The following is a 17685-nucleotide window of genomic DNA, read 5'->3' as shown; positions in this document are numbered from 1 at the left end:
ACCACGGTCGCTTCCTGTCAGTACTCCACCAACAGGACACCACCTGCTCAATGGGAACATCCCAATCTGCTGGGCGGGACACCGCAGTCGAGACGGAGACAGCACAGCACCAGCACAGAAATCCACTGCCCGGCAGTCTTTCGTGTATCGCATATACATCTAAATTATGGTGGGCAGAGTACTCAGTTCCGCCGCCATAGCGGGCTGGCGGTCAGACCGCCAAGCTCTCAGTCTGAATTAAGTGAACACAATGTTATTTTAAATTGGATTGAATTTGTATTAAAGGCCTGTGATCCCAATTCTTACAGGATGCAGTAAACTGCTATGGTCCCTTGCGGGTATCGAAACTAATGTGATGACATCTTGGAATCTACCTATCATGACACCTCAGAATCTACCAACAACATCTCGGAATCTACCAATCACTGTTAAGAAACTCCAGCTCTGGTGGGTCACTGGGGTACCAAGATAGCCAACCAGCAAGGTTTGATACCACAGATATGTGAACATTCTATAACTCTGGATGCACAGGTCACAGTCAAGAAGTACCAACAGCGTTGTTGTGAAAGGGATATTGGGCAGTGGGTCTGAAGATGTATATCTTAGGCTCTGAGGGTGTCTGGCCAAACCTTCTCTGCTTTTTTGGGGGGTCCGCTACCCCCAGCATTCTTTGACATCTTGATAACCAGCGTCTTGCTCCAGATATCTCCATGTGGATGCTTATAGCTGTGATTAGTGATGAAGGAAGAATGTGGCAGCTGGGGTTACTAGAAGTGAAACATGTATAGTATCCCCTCCAAGAACCAGATTCACAACATACTTCCACATGTTACAATGTAAACAATCCCCCATCGAGGTTGGGTTTCATACCTGTGCAGGTAGACGAGAACCTGTTCCCTCATCTTCAAGCTCCCTGAAGTTGGCTTTCTGCGTGCCTAGAAGCCTTGCTCCTCTTGCATAAGGTACTGCAATGGCCAGGACTCACCCGCCAGTACCCTCGCCTTCAGTGACTTGTTTTTAGAGGCAGTGTCCAGTGAGTGCCACAGCACTCTGGGCTGTGAGTGGATGTCAGTGCCTACCCGGCCGAGTACACCTAGCATATATCATGGTTTGGTGAGACGGCGCGTCTTCTAGGAGGAGGAAAGCAGTGCTCAGCTACTCGAGAGCCAGAGACACCCTTGATAAGAGTGACGGAGTGTCTCGGATTAAAGGTCTGAGTCAAGGGATAGCATTGGGGCAGCCAACAGATAAGGTTGGGTGACGAAGGCATCGCCTTCACCACCCCAGCCAGGCAGGTTGGCCAAATCCAGAGTTTGCTAATGGTCTGGTGGCCTCTTTCACCCTGAAGTGGCTCCTGCTTCCTTGCTTTGATGGATCTGTGGGTATGAAACAGACCCCAAAGCAGGGTTGCCTCTTGAGGAAAACGAATATCTGATGTGTGCTGGAAGTCTTCTTCTGGCGCACGGGGACCCTCTCTGGATGTTTTCTTGACGCGTCTCCAAGGTTGCAGTCATGAAGACAAAGCATGAGCGCACCAGTGGCATCAAAGGTGGTGTCCTAAAGAGGTTCCTAGCAGGGACCTGCAACGCCCTAGACACAGTGGCTCTTCCATTGCCATTTCCATATTATGTCTTTGTAATTGTTTTCAAGTGGCAGGCTGAAGACAGCTCAGTCGTCCAGAATACCACATACCTTAGACCTGTAATTGAGATGGTGGAACTGTGACACGGGTGGAGGGGGCATTTGCCAATTTTTGCAGGATGTCCCTTCACCCCCGCCACCGAAGGTGTTATGGTGTGTGCCGCTCTACAAATTGTGAACTCATTAAGGCACTCAATTCAAGACCAATAAGTGTAAAAACACTGTGATACACAAAAGATTGTTCCACAAATAAATAATGTTGGTTCCCCCATGCTCTGCCTCACTGCTGGGTCAGTACTCACTAGTTCCATCTCTGGGCCATGGACCATCACAGAGCTTGCTGTGCTAGTGACCATCCTGTTGAGTGAGAATCCGGAATACGAAAGTTGGAGCCTCATAATCACCACACAATCAAATTGTGTGATCCTGGCCAAACTGAAGGAATGCATTTGCCCAATACTCTTCAGTTGAGGGAGTCTAGTGACATGCAAGCGCGTGAGCTGAATTCTCATTTTTTAAATATTGGGATAAGATGACGACAGGTACTACAAGTGGAATCCCATGTCCCATAGAGATGAAGGGCGTGTGTCGGGTGCCCCTTTCCTTTCCTCAATCTCCCTCGCGGGGCAATCCTGATAAGTGTACATGAAACCTAGCAGCAAATATCATATTTGTGTTTAGAGTTAATGTAGGTCATGATAGCAGCTCCTACGGTCTCCAACAGAATTTATACTAGCCCCCCCCCCCCCAACAAAAATGTTTTTGTCTGCGGAGAGCGAGGAAGCGGGATGTAGAGGCATCAATATGGCGGGACTGTTGGCACCGACATGGGCCATTTCTCCATGATTTTGATTGAAATTTCGCTGTATGATGGATATTTTCCACATAAGATTTGAAAGCCCTGACGAAGGGAATCAGACCTCGAAACACGTGTTGGCTGCTGTGTGAAATTCAACAAAGATTGATTTCACTAAAGTATGGACCTAATTGTAATTAATTTGGTCATAAAGAAAAAGACTAAATACTATTGAAAAAGTGTGGATATTATTTAGATACTCATGCATTTCCAAGTAGATTGACAAAAAGTAAAAACTTGCCTCAGACTGTGAAGAGAGCATATTCACACGGTCAGACTGCGCATTATCATATATAGATATGCATATGTGAATTATCATATATAGATATGCATATGTGAGGCCAGCCTTGAACTCTCGCACCAGGCACTGGGAAGAACCAAGGATCATCTTGAAGCTCACCACATGCCTACCATGAATATATGATGTTACAACGCATGCAATTACAACGCATGCTTTTACAACGCAGTCTTTACATCGCAACTACAACGCATTATAACGCATTTTTAAAAAACTACCATTACAACGCATTCCATTACAACGTATACCATTACAACGCTTACCATTACAATGCATAATACTTTTAGGGCAACAGTAGGGTAATTGTTGGATAGTGTAGGGGTAATAATTACTATTCCAACTCCAGTGAGTACAACAGTAGGGTAAGTGTTGGATAGTGTAGGGGTAACATTTACTAAGTGTTGGATAGTGTAGGGGTATACATTACTATTCCCATGTACCCCAAAACCCTTACCCACCCAAAAACAAAATAAATCTCAATTAATTACTTTATATAATGCATTGTAATGGCATGTGTTGTAATGGTATGCGTTGTAATGGCATGTGTAGTAGTGACACGCGTTGTAATGACATGCATTGTAATGGCATGCGATGTAAAGGCAGTTGCATTGTAACAGTCGTGTTGTAAACGTAGGTCGCTGTAATGACTGCGTTGTAATGGATGTTTCCCACCTACCATGGACCCTCATCTAATCTGTTAACACCCTGTTCAAGAGACAGAAGCATGGGGCCGATCCAAGCGGAACTGGGGCTGGCGCTAAAACTCTCGGCAGAGACCAGGGCCCCTGACGCTCCTGGACCCCGGCACCACTGCACCTTCTGCACTTACCATACCTAAGAATCAGACTCGCTGAACACCCGTCTCAGGGCTCAACTGTTTCTGGTTTGGGAAACTGCTAAAAATAATATGTGCACCAATCATGACGTGGGAAGCGACTTAATGCGTCTTGGACCAACCAACGACATGTGGCGCTGTGTAAAACTTGGAAGTAACTTCATAGAATATAAATGATCCTTTGTAACATCTTCGTGACGTGTGTGTATGAATCACAACCGACTCAGAACGTGCGCGTGAACCCACAGTGATGCGTGCTTGCACACGCGCCAATAAGGTCCATGGTTAGTGACTTTTATTCTCCTTCTAAAAGGAAGAGACACGTTGAGAGAAGATGGAGGGAAACAGAGTTTAGTCAGGGCTGCTGTGCTTGAAGCACACTGCAAATTTTAATGAGAAGGTTTCCAAAAGATCCTGTTGCCCCAGTGCCGAGAGGGTGTGCATCTTTCAAAAGTGTATCTGCATACGCAGCACGTGGTAATCGCCAGAACTTCAGAGAAGCGCCTAAAATAACGCGGCCAGAATTAAGCACCAACCTTCAGTACTGCTGCAGAGCTGGCTGGTGTTAAGGATGGTACGTTGGCTCTGCTAGTACCTTCTAAGTGGCAGTGTGGCATAGTGGGACTTTGGGAACTCTGTATCAAGTCGACTTATCATTTTATAACATCAACACGACATTTTGAGACAGTAGCATGAGTCGTATCACAGTTTATGTCCTTTATCAACAGATTGAGACGGTAGCATGTGTCCAATCGTGGTTTGTCTCTCTTACCTTCAGAGTGAGACAATAGCATGTGCCCTATTACAGTTTATCTCTCTTTGACCTACAGATTAAGACGGTAGCATGTGTCCTACCGCGGTTTATCGCCGTTGTAGACAGATTGAGACGGTAGCATGTGTCCTATCGTGGTTTGTCTCTCTTACCTTCAGAGTGAGACAATAGCATGTGCCCTATTACAGTTTATCTCTCTTTGACCTACAGATTAAGACGGTAGCATGTGTCCTACCGCGGTTTATCGCCGTTGTAGACAGATTGAGATGGTAGCATGTGTTCTATCGTAGTTTATCTCTCTGTGATCTATAGATTGAGACGATAGCCTGTGTCCTATCGTAGTTTATCTCTCTTTGACCTACAGATTGAGACGGAAGCCTGTGTCCTTTCATAGTTTATCTCTCTTTGATCCAGAGATTGAGATGGTAGCCTGTGTCCTATCGCAGTTTATTAAACTTTGACCTACAGATTGAGACAGTAGCATGTGTCCTATCGCAGTTTATCGCCGTTGTAGACAGATTGAGACGGTAGCATGTGTCCTATCACAGTTTATCTCTACTGTGACCTACAGATTGAGTCAGTGGCATGTATCCTATCACAGTTTATCTCTCTGTGACCTGCAGATTTAGACGGTAGCATGTATCCTATCATACTTTATCTCTCTGTGATCTACAGATTGAGACGGAATCCTGTGTCCTATCACAGTTTATCTAACTTTGACCTACAGACTAAGATGGTGGCATGTGTCCTATCACAGTTTATCTCTCTGTGATCTATAGATTGAGATGTTAGCATGTGTCCTATCGTAGTTTATCTCTCTGTGATCTACCGATTGAGACGGCAGCATGTGTCCTATCGTAGTTTAGCTCTCTTTGGTCTAAAGATTGAGACAGTAGCATGTGTCCTATCATAGTTTATCTCTCTTTGGTCTACAGATTGAGATGGCAGCATGTGTCCTATCACAGTTTATCTCTCTGTGATCGATTGATTGAGACACTAGCATGTGTCCTATCACAGTTTATGTCTCTTCGATCTACAGGTTGAAATGGTAGCATGTGTTCAATCACAGTTTATGTCTCTTCAATCTACAGATTGAGACGGTAGCATGTGTCCTATCGTAGTTCATCTCTCTTACTACAGATTGAGACAGTAGCATGTGTCCTATCACAGTTTATCTCTCTGTAAACAACAAAATGAGACCTTAGCCTGTGTCCTATCATATCTCTATATGATCATCAGATTGTGATGGTAGCATGTGTCCTTTCATAGTTTATCTCTGTGAGCTACAGATTGAGATGGCAGCATGTGTCCTATTGTACTGTATCTTGCTGTGATGTACAGATTGAGGCGGTAGCATGTATCCTATCGCAGTTCATCTCCTTTATCAAAAGATTGAGACAGTGCACGCGTCCTTTCACAGTATCTCTCTCTGTGATCTACAGATTGAGATATTAGCATGTGTCCTATCGCAGTTCATCTCCTTTATCAAAAGATTGAAACAGTGCACGCGTCCTTTCACAGTATCTCTCTCTGTGATCTACAGATTGAGATATTAGCATGTGTCCTATCACAGTTTGGGTGTCTGTGATCTACAGCTTTAGATGGTAGCATGGCTCCTATCCAGTTTATCTCTCTGTGATCTGTAGGTTGATATTGTAGCACGCATCCTGTCGCAGTTTTTCTCTCTGTGATCTATAGATTGAGATGGTAGCACGTGTCCAATCGTAGTTTATCTCTCTGTGATCTGTAGATTGAGACGGAGCCTGTGTTCAATCACAGTTTATGTCTCTTCAATCTACAGGTTGAGATGGTAGAGTGTGTCCCATCACAGTTTATGTGTCTTCGATCTGCAGGATGAGATGGTAGCATGTGTCCTATCACAGTTTATGTCTCTTCGATCTACAGGTTGAGACGGTAGCATGTGTCCTATCGTAGTTTATCTTTCTGTGATCTGTAGATTGAGACTGTAGCATGTGTCCTATCACAGTTTATGTCTCTGTGATCTGTAGATTGAGACGGAGCCTGTGTCCTATCACAGTTTATGTCTCTTCGATCTACAGGTTGAGATGGTAGCATGTGTCCTATCACAGTTCATCTCCTTTATCGACAGATTGAGACGGTAGCACGTGTCCTTTCATAGTTTATCTCTCCATGATCTACAGATTGATATGGTAGCGTGAGTCATTTCACAGTTTATATGCTTTATCGCCTGATATTCCCATGTTAAAATGGCCGGGTGATACATGTCTGACAGAAATCCGCATTCCAGGCTTACGCCATAGGGAGCTATGGCATCACGCACTGCGATTTACACTTTCATGCCTTGTTGAAGGATGTTTTTGTGTGATGCTACATGCCCAGTCCTGTGTACTGTTATGGTTCAATGCACCCTAGTGACGCCGAAGCACTGCTACACAAAAACATAACAACCTGACTTGAGCTCAGACATATGGAAGATCTCAAACAACACGTAAAATAAGTCACAGTCTCACTTGTGACCTCAGAATGGCTGGTTCTCTTTAATTTTGACCCATTTCCTCGAGGCGGCCACAAGCCCTCCTTACCTGGGATGTATTCGACAGACACATCGACTTCGACCCGCACACAGGCATGACACTTCTGCTTATCTGGAGGGCAGTACAGGACGGTCTCAGATCTCAGGTTTGATGGCACCACTCTGTGGCCATGGGTTGTGGACCTTTCCTCTGGCATGCAGAAGCCTCCAGGGACTGAAAGAACATCAGAAGAGGGGTTACCAGGATTTCAATTAACACAGAACATTGTAAGCAAGGAAAGATGTCATCAACATCTCCTGGACTGACACCGCAGCATACAAGTCAGGGTGGGCAGTGACTCAGCCAACATTAACAGACACTCCAGTATTCCTTGGTAGAGAACCAGCGACCCCAGCGCAATCAATCAAGTATTTATAAAGCGCGGCGTATCACCCGTGATGGTCTCAAGGCGCTGGGCGTGCCAACTGCCTCATGGTGATTTGTTCATTCGAACAGCCAGGTGTTGAGTTCTCTCCTGTCTCCTTCGGCCACGTGGGGCAGAGGAAGTAATTGCCTCACAAAGAAAAAAGGGTTAAGGGTGTGCCAAATCTTTTTTTCATGACTCAAAATGTTAGCCAAATTCCAATTGTTGTCCTTGATTTTATACTATCTATCCCTGTTCACCTTTGCCGATGCAATGCTTTTTTCAGCATTACAGGATAATTTTCAGCAGGTAGACATTTTATTTGCACTCTAATGGAACTAGCCAGGCTGGAAAATGTATACAGAACATTTTTGTGCAAGTTTACAATTTAAGGATGTTTGGCACACTGGTATGGATAAGGGAAAGAAAACCATCTTTGTTCTGTGACATATATCGTATGAAGAACCATGTTAGTGTTAATAGGGATATAGGTCACATGGTTCCCTGACTCAACATCGATGTGAAATATCGATGTAAAAAATATCAATTAAAAAATATAGACTACAAAAATATCCACTCCTATACTTTAACAGGTAAGTACAAAAATATAGACTAAAAAATATTGATGCAAAGAATACAGATGAATAAAATATCGACTTTTATCTATATTAAATATATTAAATATGAAATTTAATTTTAACAAAATAAAATACATTTAGGGGTCGATTCCGATCCTGTATTTTTTTTTCCCGTACGTCTCGCATCCGTATTCACGTCCGACCCGTGAAGTACAATCCGTACGGGGAAAAGTACATACGGATCGGCCAGATCCGTACGAATCGTAGCGGGAAAATTAGTACGAGACGGACCCGGACCCTTCTCCGTACAAATCGTAAAAATGAAGTCCGACCGTACTAGTACGATCCGGACCGGCGTTACAATCTACGATTCGTACGGAAAACGTCCCGTACACGGGGAATGACTTTGCCCGCTATGAAGCGAAGTTTGTACGCACCGTACCCCCAGCGCGAATGTATGGTGCGTACCCCCAGCACATAGGTATGCACCGTACCCCCAGCACGAATGTACGGTGCGTACCCCCAGCGCATAGGTACGCACCGTACCCCCAGCGCATATGTACGGTGCGTACACCCAGCACGTATGTATGCACCGTACCCCCATAGCGAATGTACGGTGCATACCCCCAACATCGCGTATGTACGGTGAATGATGCGGGTACGCAATGTTGTGGGTACGCACCGTACATTTGCTATGGGGTACGGTGCATACATACGCACTGGGGGTATGCACAATACCCATGCATTCATGCGTGGGTACGGTCCGTAGCTGAGGACTCATGGGGCTGTAGGGGTACGCACCGTACCCACGCATTCATGCGTGGGTACGGTCCGTACCTGAGGACTCATGGGGCCGTAGGGGAACGCACCGTACCCACGCATTCATGAGTGGGTACAGTCCGTACCTGAGGACTCATGGGGCCGTAGGGGTACGCACCGTACCCACACATTCATGCGTGGGTACGGTCCGTACCGCTGTTGTCATGGCGCCGTAGGGGTACGTGTGGTACGCACCGTACCCACGCATGTTGTTCTCACCTTCTGCGGTGTGAGCGTCGGGTGCGGTGCACCAGGTCGTAGGCCAAGAGGACCGGGATGACACGTGCGATGGGGTTCATGGCTGTACGTCACGTACTGGGGCTCCGTGGCATTGCCGTTCATGTCGGACTATGCTTTCCAGCTGTGTTTGGCTCCCGTAAACAAAGAGCCGTACGGAGTGACGTCGGTACGAATCGTACTTGCTGGGCCGGAAAACGCTGGTGAAATACGTCCGGACGTCGCGTACAAGCATTTCCGTCTCGGAATCGTGGGTATTTTTTTGCTGTACGGTCTTTTGTACAATTCGTACAGAAAAAGGCTTTCTGTACGAATCGTACTTCCTAGGTTGTGAAATGAGTTTACCTGGTACGAGTCGTACGGAGAAAACGCTCCGTACGACTATTCGTGGGGCCTTTTTACAGGATCGGAATCAACCCCCTAATATACATTTTAATAAAATGTAACAAATAAACTTAATAAAAAAGATAAACACACAAACATAATTATATATATATATATATATATATATATATATATATATATATATATATATATATATATATATATTTTTTTTTTTTTTTCACTTTAAAACAATTAATAAACTATTTGGAATTTATGTGAAACGTTTAAAATTATATAAAAAATAAATACATATATCAATGATGTAAAATATTAAAAAACTAAAATCTATAATAAATTAAAACATTAAACTATAAGAAAATATTTAAACTTACATTTCTCAATACAGTCAGTGCAACAATAGGGAAAGTGTTGGACAGTAGAGGAATTAAATTTACTATTCCAACTCCATTCAGTGCAACAATAGGGAAAGTGTTGAATAGGGGAGTAATTAAATTTACTATTCCAACTCCAGTGAGTTCAACAGTAGGGAAAGTGTTAAATAGGGGAGTAATTAAATTTACTATTCCCACTCCAGTGAGTGCAACAGTAGGGAAAGTGTTGGATTGCGGAGGGGTAAAAATTACTATTCCCACTCCAGAGAGTTCAACAGTAGGGAAAGTTTTGGATAGCAGAGAGGCAAAAAATACTATTCACACTCCAACAGTAATAAATTTTACATATATATAAAAATTATAAAACAATTATAAAATAAATAAATAAATAAATATGTTAAATATATAAAAAAGAAATATAATAGAATATTAATTACATATAACAAATACCTATAAATATTATATCAAATAAAATAATTAATAAATGTAAAACAAATAATTCTTTAAACAAGAAAATATTAACAAACCAAAACATCAATTAATACATGAATGTATGGCTTTTATTTCCTACCCTATAACACCACACCAATAACAACACTCTTTAACATAAAAAAAATACTTCCATAATTAACATAATTAACAATCAATTAGAAAATATTATTAATACAAAACACGAATAGACATTAATTAATTACACACACTTTAAAACTATAATGTCCGCAACACACACTTAAATTAAACTATAAAATAATAAAACACAATTAAAACTTATTTTTAAATGAAAAACTAATACTATTAACAACTAATAATAAAGTAATTAAAATGTATTTAATACCCACCCTTTACCCCTTTAAAAGTAAAAAGAGCACACACAAAAATAAACATTTACCAAAAATAATTGTCAAATAAATAACATTAACAACTATATTAATTAATGAAACACAAATTACTTTCCACCCTTTACCCCTATTACCACAACACACACCTCAAATGAATTACACAATTGCCATAATATTTAACCAATTGAATTAATATCAATTAACAAATAAATATTAATGAAACATAAATAAATTACTTAACACCCTTTAACCCTATAAACCCCACAACACACCTTAAATTAATTACACAAATACCATAATTAATTACAAATTAATTAATTATAATTAATTAGCAACCAATTATTAATTCATCAATTAAAAATAAATTACTTCCCACCCTTAACACCTATAAACTTCAGAACACACATCTAAAATTGATTACACAATCACCATAATTAATGACCAATTAATTAAGTATTATTAATTTACAAACAGTTATTAATGAGTTAATAACAAATTCCTTTACACATTTAACACTATAACATCTCAATTAAATAAATATTAATGAATAAAAAATAATCAATTAATTTAATATGATTAAATTACTTCCCACCCTATTCCCCTATAAACCCACAACCCGCTACGGAACTAAAAACACAAAATTCAAATAAGTTTTTTTAATAATTACTAAAAATGTAATACATATCTTAAAAATACAAACAATTCTTATACAAAAAAAATGCATCACATAGATTTAAAATAAATACTAAAATACATAACATTAATTGAAAAATCGATATTTTTAACAACTATATTTTTGCAAACGATATTAAACAATTCGATATTTTGAAAATCGACATTACTTACCTTAAGTCGATATTCTTGACCACGATATTCTTGCTATCAATATTTCTGAACCACGACATTGATGACTCGATATTTGTGCAACTCGATATTTGAAACTCAATATTATGTCTGCACACCCAGTCACATCAATTTCAGCAAAAGCCATCTTCACACGTAAGCGGTAAAGCAAAAAAAGTCATAATTTTCAAAAAGTTGCAAGGTGTTCAATAAAACTTTGTAGTGGTTGCAAAATTAACTGTGACTTGGCACACTCCTAAAGGGGATGGAAAGTAAGACATAGGTGCCGATTCCGATCCGTTAAAAAAATTACCGTACGACTCGCATCCGTATTTTTTTACGTACGAATCGTACAAGTCCCGTACAAACGGCGAAGTACGATTCGTACGTGAAAAATACATACGAATCGCTTCGGGAAAAGTCTACGAGACGTCCCCGGACAGTTTTACATACAAATCGTAAAACTGAAGTCCGAGCGCGCAAGTACAATCCGTACCGCCCGTCCGAACACACAAGCGCATGGAAAAGGCCTCGTACGGAGCGAACTTTGTACGACCCCTACCCCGAGTACACTTGTGCCCGGGGTACGAGTCGTACGGCCCCCCCAGGCTCCCACCCCTCCCGCGTACGTCCGCACCATACCCCCCAACCCCAGTATGTACGGACCGTACCCCCCACCCCCCGCATGTATGGACCGTACCCCCCACCCGCGTATGTCCGCACCGTACCCCAGGCGTACCCCAATCCTCGCGTATGTACGGTCCGATTGGGGTACGGTGCGGACGTACGCACCGTACATATGCACTGTTGGCCTATGTATGGTGCGTATCCCAACAGCGCGTATGTATGCACCGTACATATGCAATGTTGGGGTACGCACCGTACATGATGACACATACGATGTAGGTGATGTCGTGTACGTCGCGTACCGGGCCCCCTTTTCGTCGTGCATCGCAGCGTACTTAGCTTTTCCAGCACTTTTTGGCTCCCGTAAAAATATAGCCGTGTGGAGTGCTGTAGGTACGAATCGTACTTGCTGGTCCGTAAAACGCTGCCTGACTCCGTGCAGATGTTGCGGACGCGCTGTCCAGGATCAGATTTGTATGTATTTTTTAGCTTACGGTGTTTTTTACGATTCGTACAGAAATGGTATTTCTGTACGAATTGTACTTGCTGGTTTGTAAGGTGAAATTCCCGGGTACGAGTCGTACGGAGAAAACGCTCCGTATGACCATTCGTACCCGGGTTTTATAGGATCGGAATCGGCACCATAGTAGGCAGAGAATACCTAACCGCGTAGGTGAACGTGACACTAACGTTTGGGTTACTTGCCTCCACTGCCTTTTGTGAAGGTGCCTGAAGAACAAAAAAGAGGCAATGGATGAGCTGAAGAAAAAGAAGGAAAAAACATGAACGTCTATTGAAAGAAAATACCCTACACTGAAGTACCAAGGAAAAGAAGGCGGAGGAGACTGGCAAAAGGGAGAGAGAAAAGGGTGATGAAAGTAAAGGATCAGAGTGATAATGGAAGAAAGCAAGAAGTGATGAACCACTTGTGGAACTGCCAATGAGGATTCAGGCAACAGCACAGAGACAGCCACCAAATGAGTAGATGGAGATGAACTTTATTTCAAAGACTGTGGCAACCATTGTCCCTTGAATCTTCTCAACCTCTCAGCATCTTTCAACACCACCTACCACCAAGCTATGCTCAAGAAAAAGGTCTTTAAAAGATATAAATGATGATTGTATAAGCCATTCCTGGTGTACCATACTTCGCTCATCCAGATGGTCACATCTAGATTGGAACTCATCCTCATGAGTTAAGACATACCCTAAGAATCATTCCTCTCTCCAGTAACATTTTGTCTCTACAAAGAGTCCCTTAGAGCCATTCTGGCCAGCAATGACATGAATATACATTAATTCAATCAGATGGCACACAACCGTCATCTCCACAAGTAATTGACCAGTTAAACAACTGCATCACACCCATCCAAGCCATGGTGATGGAGCAGAGATACTTGTATCTCAACTGCTTAGTAAAGTCATCAAACAGGACTCTCCACTGGTCGTATGGACCTTTGATCATCGACTTGAAGCCGAAGAAAGGAGCTATTATCAGCAATACATTTCAACTGCAGCGAAACCCACGTGGCTCCTCAGAAACGACTGAGAGGTTGGTCTCCCAACCATGAGGGATTTATTAGAAAATTAGTCAGTTACAGTTCAATCAATTAGCAACGACTCAGTACATCTATTGTAAGAACATACACATTAAAATGATTATGTAATCAAAATTTGTATATTATGAGGAAGAAGATGCAAAATATAACCATGCGGAGCAAGCAAAATATAAGGTAGGAAGGTTCCATTAAAAAGCCTTGCTATTCTAAATACTGCATCCAAAGTGTTCATCAAGGGATTTCTGAAGAAGAAGGTGTCAGCAACAGTTGAGCCAAGCTAAGGTTTAGGGGAAAAAGTACAAGCGCTCAAGCACGAATCTTCACACTCTGAGCAGGAGAATCAGCGAGAAAGACTTTTCTCAGAGAAGTCAGGACAGCATCTGCTAAACTAGTTGATGGAACACTTAGGTGCCGATTACGATCCGGTAAAAACCGGGTACGAACCGTCGGTCGGAGCGTATTCTCCGTCCGACTCGTACCCGGTCGTAAAACATTACAAACATGGAATTACGATTCGCACGGAAACACCATTTCCGTACGAATCGTAAAAAACACCGACCGACGAAAATATGCATACGAATGTGATCCGGGAATGCTGCGACGTGACGTCGGGACGCTTCCAGGCAGCGTTTCACGACCCAGGAATTACGATTCGAACCGACAGCAGTCCGGACGGCAATATTTTTACGGCACCCAAAAAGTGTCGGAAATGCGAAGTACGGTGCGAAACGACCAGAGTAGGTGGCCCGGTAAGCGCCGTACCCCCCCCAGCCCCCGCATGTACGCGCCGTACCCCCCCAGCCCCTGCATGTACGCGCCGTACCCCCCCAGCCCCCGCATGTACGCGCCGTACCCCCCCCAGCCCCCGCATGTACGCGCCGTACCCCCCCAGCCTCCGCATGTACGCGCCGTACCCCACCCAGCCCCCGCATGTACGCGCCGTACCCCCCCTAGCCCCCGCATGTACGCGCCGTACCCCCGTGTATGTACACCCGAGTACGTGTCGAAACCCCCGTGTATGTACACCCGAGTACGTGTCGAACCCCCGTGTATGTACACCCGAGTACGTGTCGAACCCCCCCGTGTATGTACACCCGAGTACGTGTCGAACCCCCCGTGTATGTACACCAGAGTACGTGTCGAAACCCCCGTGTATGTACACCCGAGTACGTGTCGAACCCCCGTGTATGTACACCCGAGTACGTGTCGAACCCCCCCGTGTATGTACACCCGAGTACGTGTCGAACCCCCCGTGTATGTACACCCGAGTACGTGTCGAACCCCCCGTGTATGTACACCCGAGTACGTGTCGAACCCCCCCGTGTACGTACACCCGAGTACGTGTCGAACCCCCCGTGTATGTACACCCGAGTACGTGTCGAACCCCCCCAGTGTACGTACACCCGAGTACGTGTCGAACCCCCCCGTGTATGTACACCCGTGTACGTTCGAGTCGTACCCCCACCCGTGTATGTACGGTGCGTACCCCCAGCGCGCGCGTACATGCGGGGGCTGGGGGGGTATGGCGCGTACATGCGGGGGCTGGGGGGGGGTACGGCGCGTACCGGGCACCTGTTTGGACGTCTCCATGGTTGCTATTGGAGTTCGGTGCGGACGGTCTTTTAACCATACGGTTGTACTATCGGACGCCCGGGACGGATCGTGATTCCCCGGTCGGACTTCGCTTTTCACGTTTGTACGGTAACTCGTCCGAGGGCGTGTCGGACACTTTTTCCGACCCGAGGACGTGTGGGGAATTATTCCCAATGCGACTCGTATGGGCTTTTTACCGTGCGAATCGTGATTGCCAGTTTGTACGGCACTTGTACGATTCGTACGGTAAAAAGACCGGATACGAGTCGTACGGGAATTTTTTTTACCGGATCGTAATTGGCACCATAATACGTGAAAGATAGTTTTGGAAGCCTCTTCGGATCAGTTTCCACCAAACAGACCAATCAGGAGGTAGAATCCCCAGTTTCCAAGCACGGGACAAAGAAACACAGATCTGCAATGAGTTAAAGTTAGCAACAACCTAGTCTGCATGGTACATAAGGATCCCTCCCATCACTACAGTCTCGGTGTCCCCAACCAAGTTCAATTACTTTTTAACTATCTAACAGTTCCAGTACAATCCCAATAAGCGTATTCTAGTCAACGAGAAGCCTAATAAAACACCTTCAGAGGGGAAAAGAACATGAAACCTCCAGCGCATGCCGTAAATGCACAACTCGTGTAACTCGGGCGTGGTTACAAGTTAGGCCAAATTTACATCAACATGGCTTCCAAGCAAGTACAGTTAGCATGAGTAAATGCGTTGATTACATTTCAACTCTATATGGGTGACTCTTACTAGATGTGAATACAGTCACCTACAACATTTGATCAATAGAAATGCACATAGATGAACATGTTAGAAAGACAGTGAGTATAATTTGCATATCAACACATGGAGCACTAAATTACACTGTGGCAATGTTTAATGCTTTATCAAACTCAAACCTACAAAAACAAGAAGTTCCTTATTGCATGTAAGCCAAATAACAATAAATTAAAGACTAGCTCTTATGAATGACTCAAAGGAATTTGGAACCCATTTGACCAACTGTACAAAGTTACGTGTCTTTAACATTGACACCTGCCTGGATTACGCTGCCCTCCAACGATGAAAACAGCGTGGCGCCCACTGAAGTGGCTTCAGAAGGTAACGTCCAGCCTTCCAGAAAGGACGACAATTATAGCACACACGTTGATCCTTTGGTGAACCCTACTGGAAGTACCATCCTGCTGACAGGAATGCTGGAATCCCATCACAGATCTCCAACGGATCCCCTCTCCACCTGCATTTCCTTCAGATGAGCAGCATCCGTCACAAAACCATATATACAGCCACTAAGATCAGAATCTCTGGCATTACCCTACCACCTGAAATCAGGCTGATCCCCTCAACTGCATCTTTCAAAAAAGAAGTTAAATACTACTTATGAACAAATGTCTGCTCTAGATCCCACAATCGGACTCATGTGCTACACCCATGACGATTACTAATCTGTTGGTCTATGTTTATTGTCTCTTCGACTTGTTCTAGGGATGTTACTTCCATCAATGTATTTGTGAACTTACAAGGTCTGTACCTCTCTTGATTATGTTTTTGTTTTCTTACTTCCGAATATTTGTAAAGCACTCTGATACCCTCACACGTTATGTTCGTGCTACATAAAACATTTGTAAACAAAATAAAAATACCTGCTGCTCCCAGAGCAGCAACATCATGCGTCTGGAAACCAGGAGATGTGAGAAGGAGAAAAACAGACTGCAAGAGTTCTCCTGGAATGTCCCAAAAATACAGAACAAGATCTCAGTCCAGACCTAACAAACCACTGCCACTACAAGCACATAAAGACACTTTTCTTCACACACTATCTTACTGCAAGATAACATCTTAACTTCCAACTTTCCCACTTCCAAGCCCTCTAAAATCCTAGACTCACTTGCAGCCCAATCTTTTTATGGGCTCCATCTAATAACCCCCTCTTCTTTTTTGTACAGCGCTCCACTGCCTTGTAGCTAGGGTCATGCTCTACATATCCAGAATAAATAATCACACCAAAAGGAAGAAAAATGCAACAGGAATGAAGGGAGAGAGGAATGGTGAAGGGAAATCAGATATCTTGGGAGGGTGGAGAAGGTATAGAAGGATAGGAGGGGTGGAGGAAATGGCTGCATGGGAAGAAACACACTGAAGGGAATGAGGGAGCAGGAACTGTAGGGTGGGAAGGGGTGAAGAAGAGCAAGAATGTAGGGTGGAAGCAATAGAGAGAAACTGGAAGAGGCGCATAAAGAAGAGTGGGAAAAAGGGATGAAAAGGAGCGATGAAGGAAAGAGGAAAGGAGTAAAGGTAAGGAGGAAGGAATAGAGAGGAACCAGAAGAGGAGTAGAAAGAAGAGTGGGAAAAGGGATGAAAGGGAGCGACGAAGGAAAGAAGAAAGGAGTAAAGGTAGGGCAGAAGGAATCGAGAGGAGCTGGAGGAAAAGCAGAAAGAAGAGTGGGAATTAGAGTGGATGGAATAGAGAGGGACTGGAACAGGAGTATAAAGAAGAGTGTAAAAAGGGATAAAAGGGAGCGATGATGGAAAGGAGTAAAGGT

General features: G+C 43.7%; 1 protein-coding gene across 2 annotated transcripts in view; it reads right to left on the bottom strand.

Annotated features, from left to right (window-relative positions):
* The window catches only part of IL17RC (interleukin 17 receptor C), a 249876-nt gene that overhangs the window by 132750 nt on the left and 99441 nt on the right, over positions 1 to 17685 (bottom strand). For both annotated transcript variants that reach the window (XM_085624288.1, XM_085624289.1), the window contains one exon: positions 6967 to 7131. In XM_085624288.1, the coding sequence (XP_085480414.1) occupies positions 6967 to 7131 (165 nt within the window). The remainder of the gene's footprint in view (positions 1 to 6966; positions 7132 to 17685) is intronic.

The sequence above is a fragment of the Triturus cristatus genome, chromosome 9, assembly GCF_964204655.1.
Source record: "Triturus cristatus chromosome 9, aTriCri1.1, whole genome shotgun sequence".
Taxonomy (NCBI): domain Eukaryota; kingdom Metazoa; phylum Chordata; class Amphibia; order Caudata; family Salamandridae; genus Triturus; species Triturus cristatus.
Note: the sequence above shows the minus strand (reverse complement) of the source record. Positions and strands in the feature narration are given on the sequence as shown.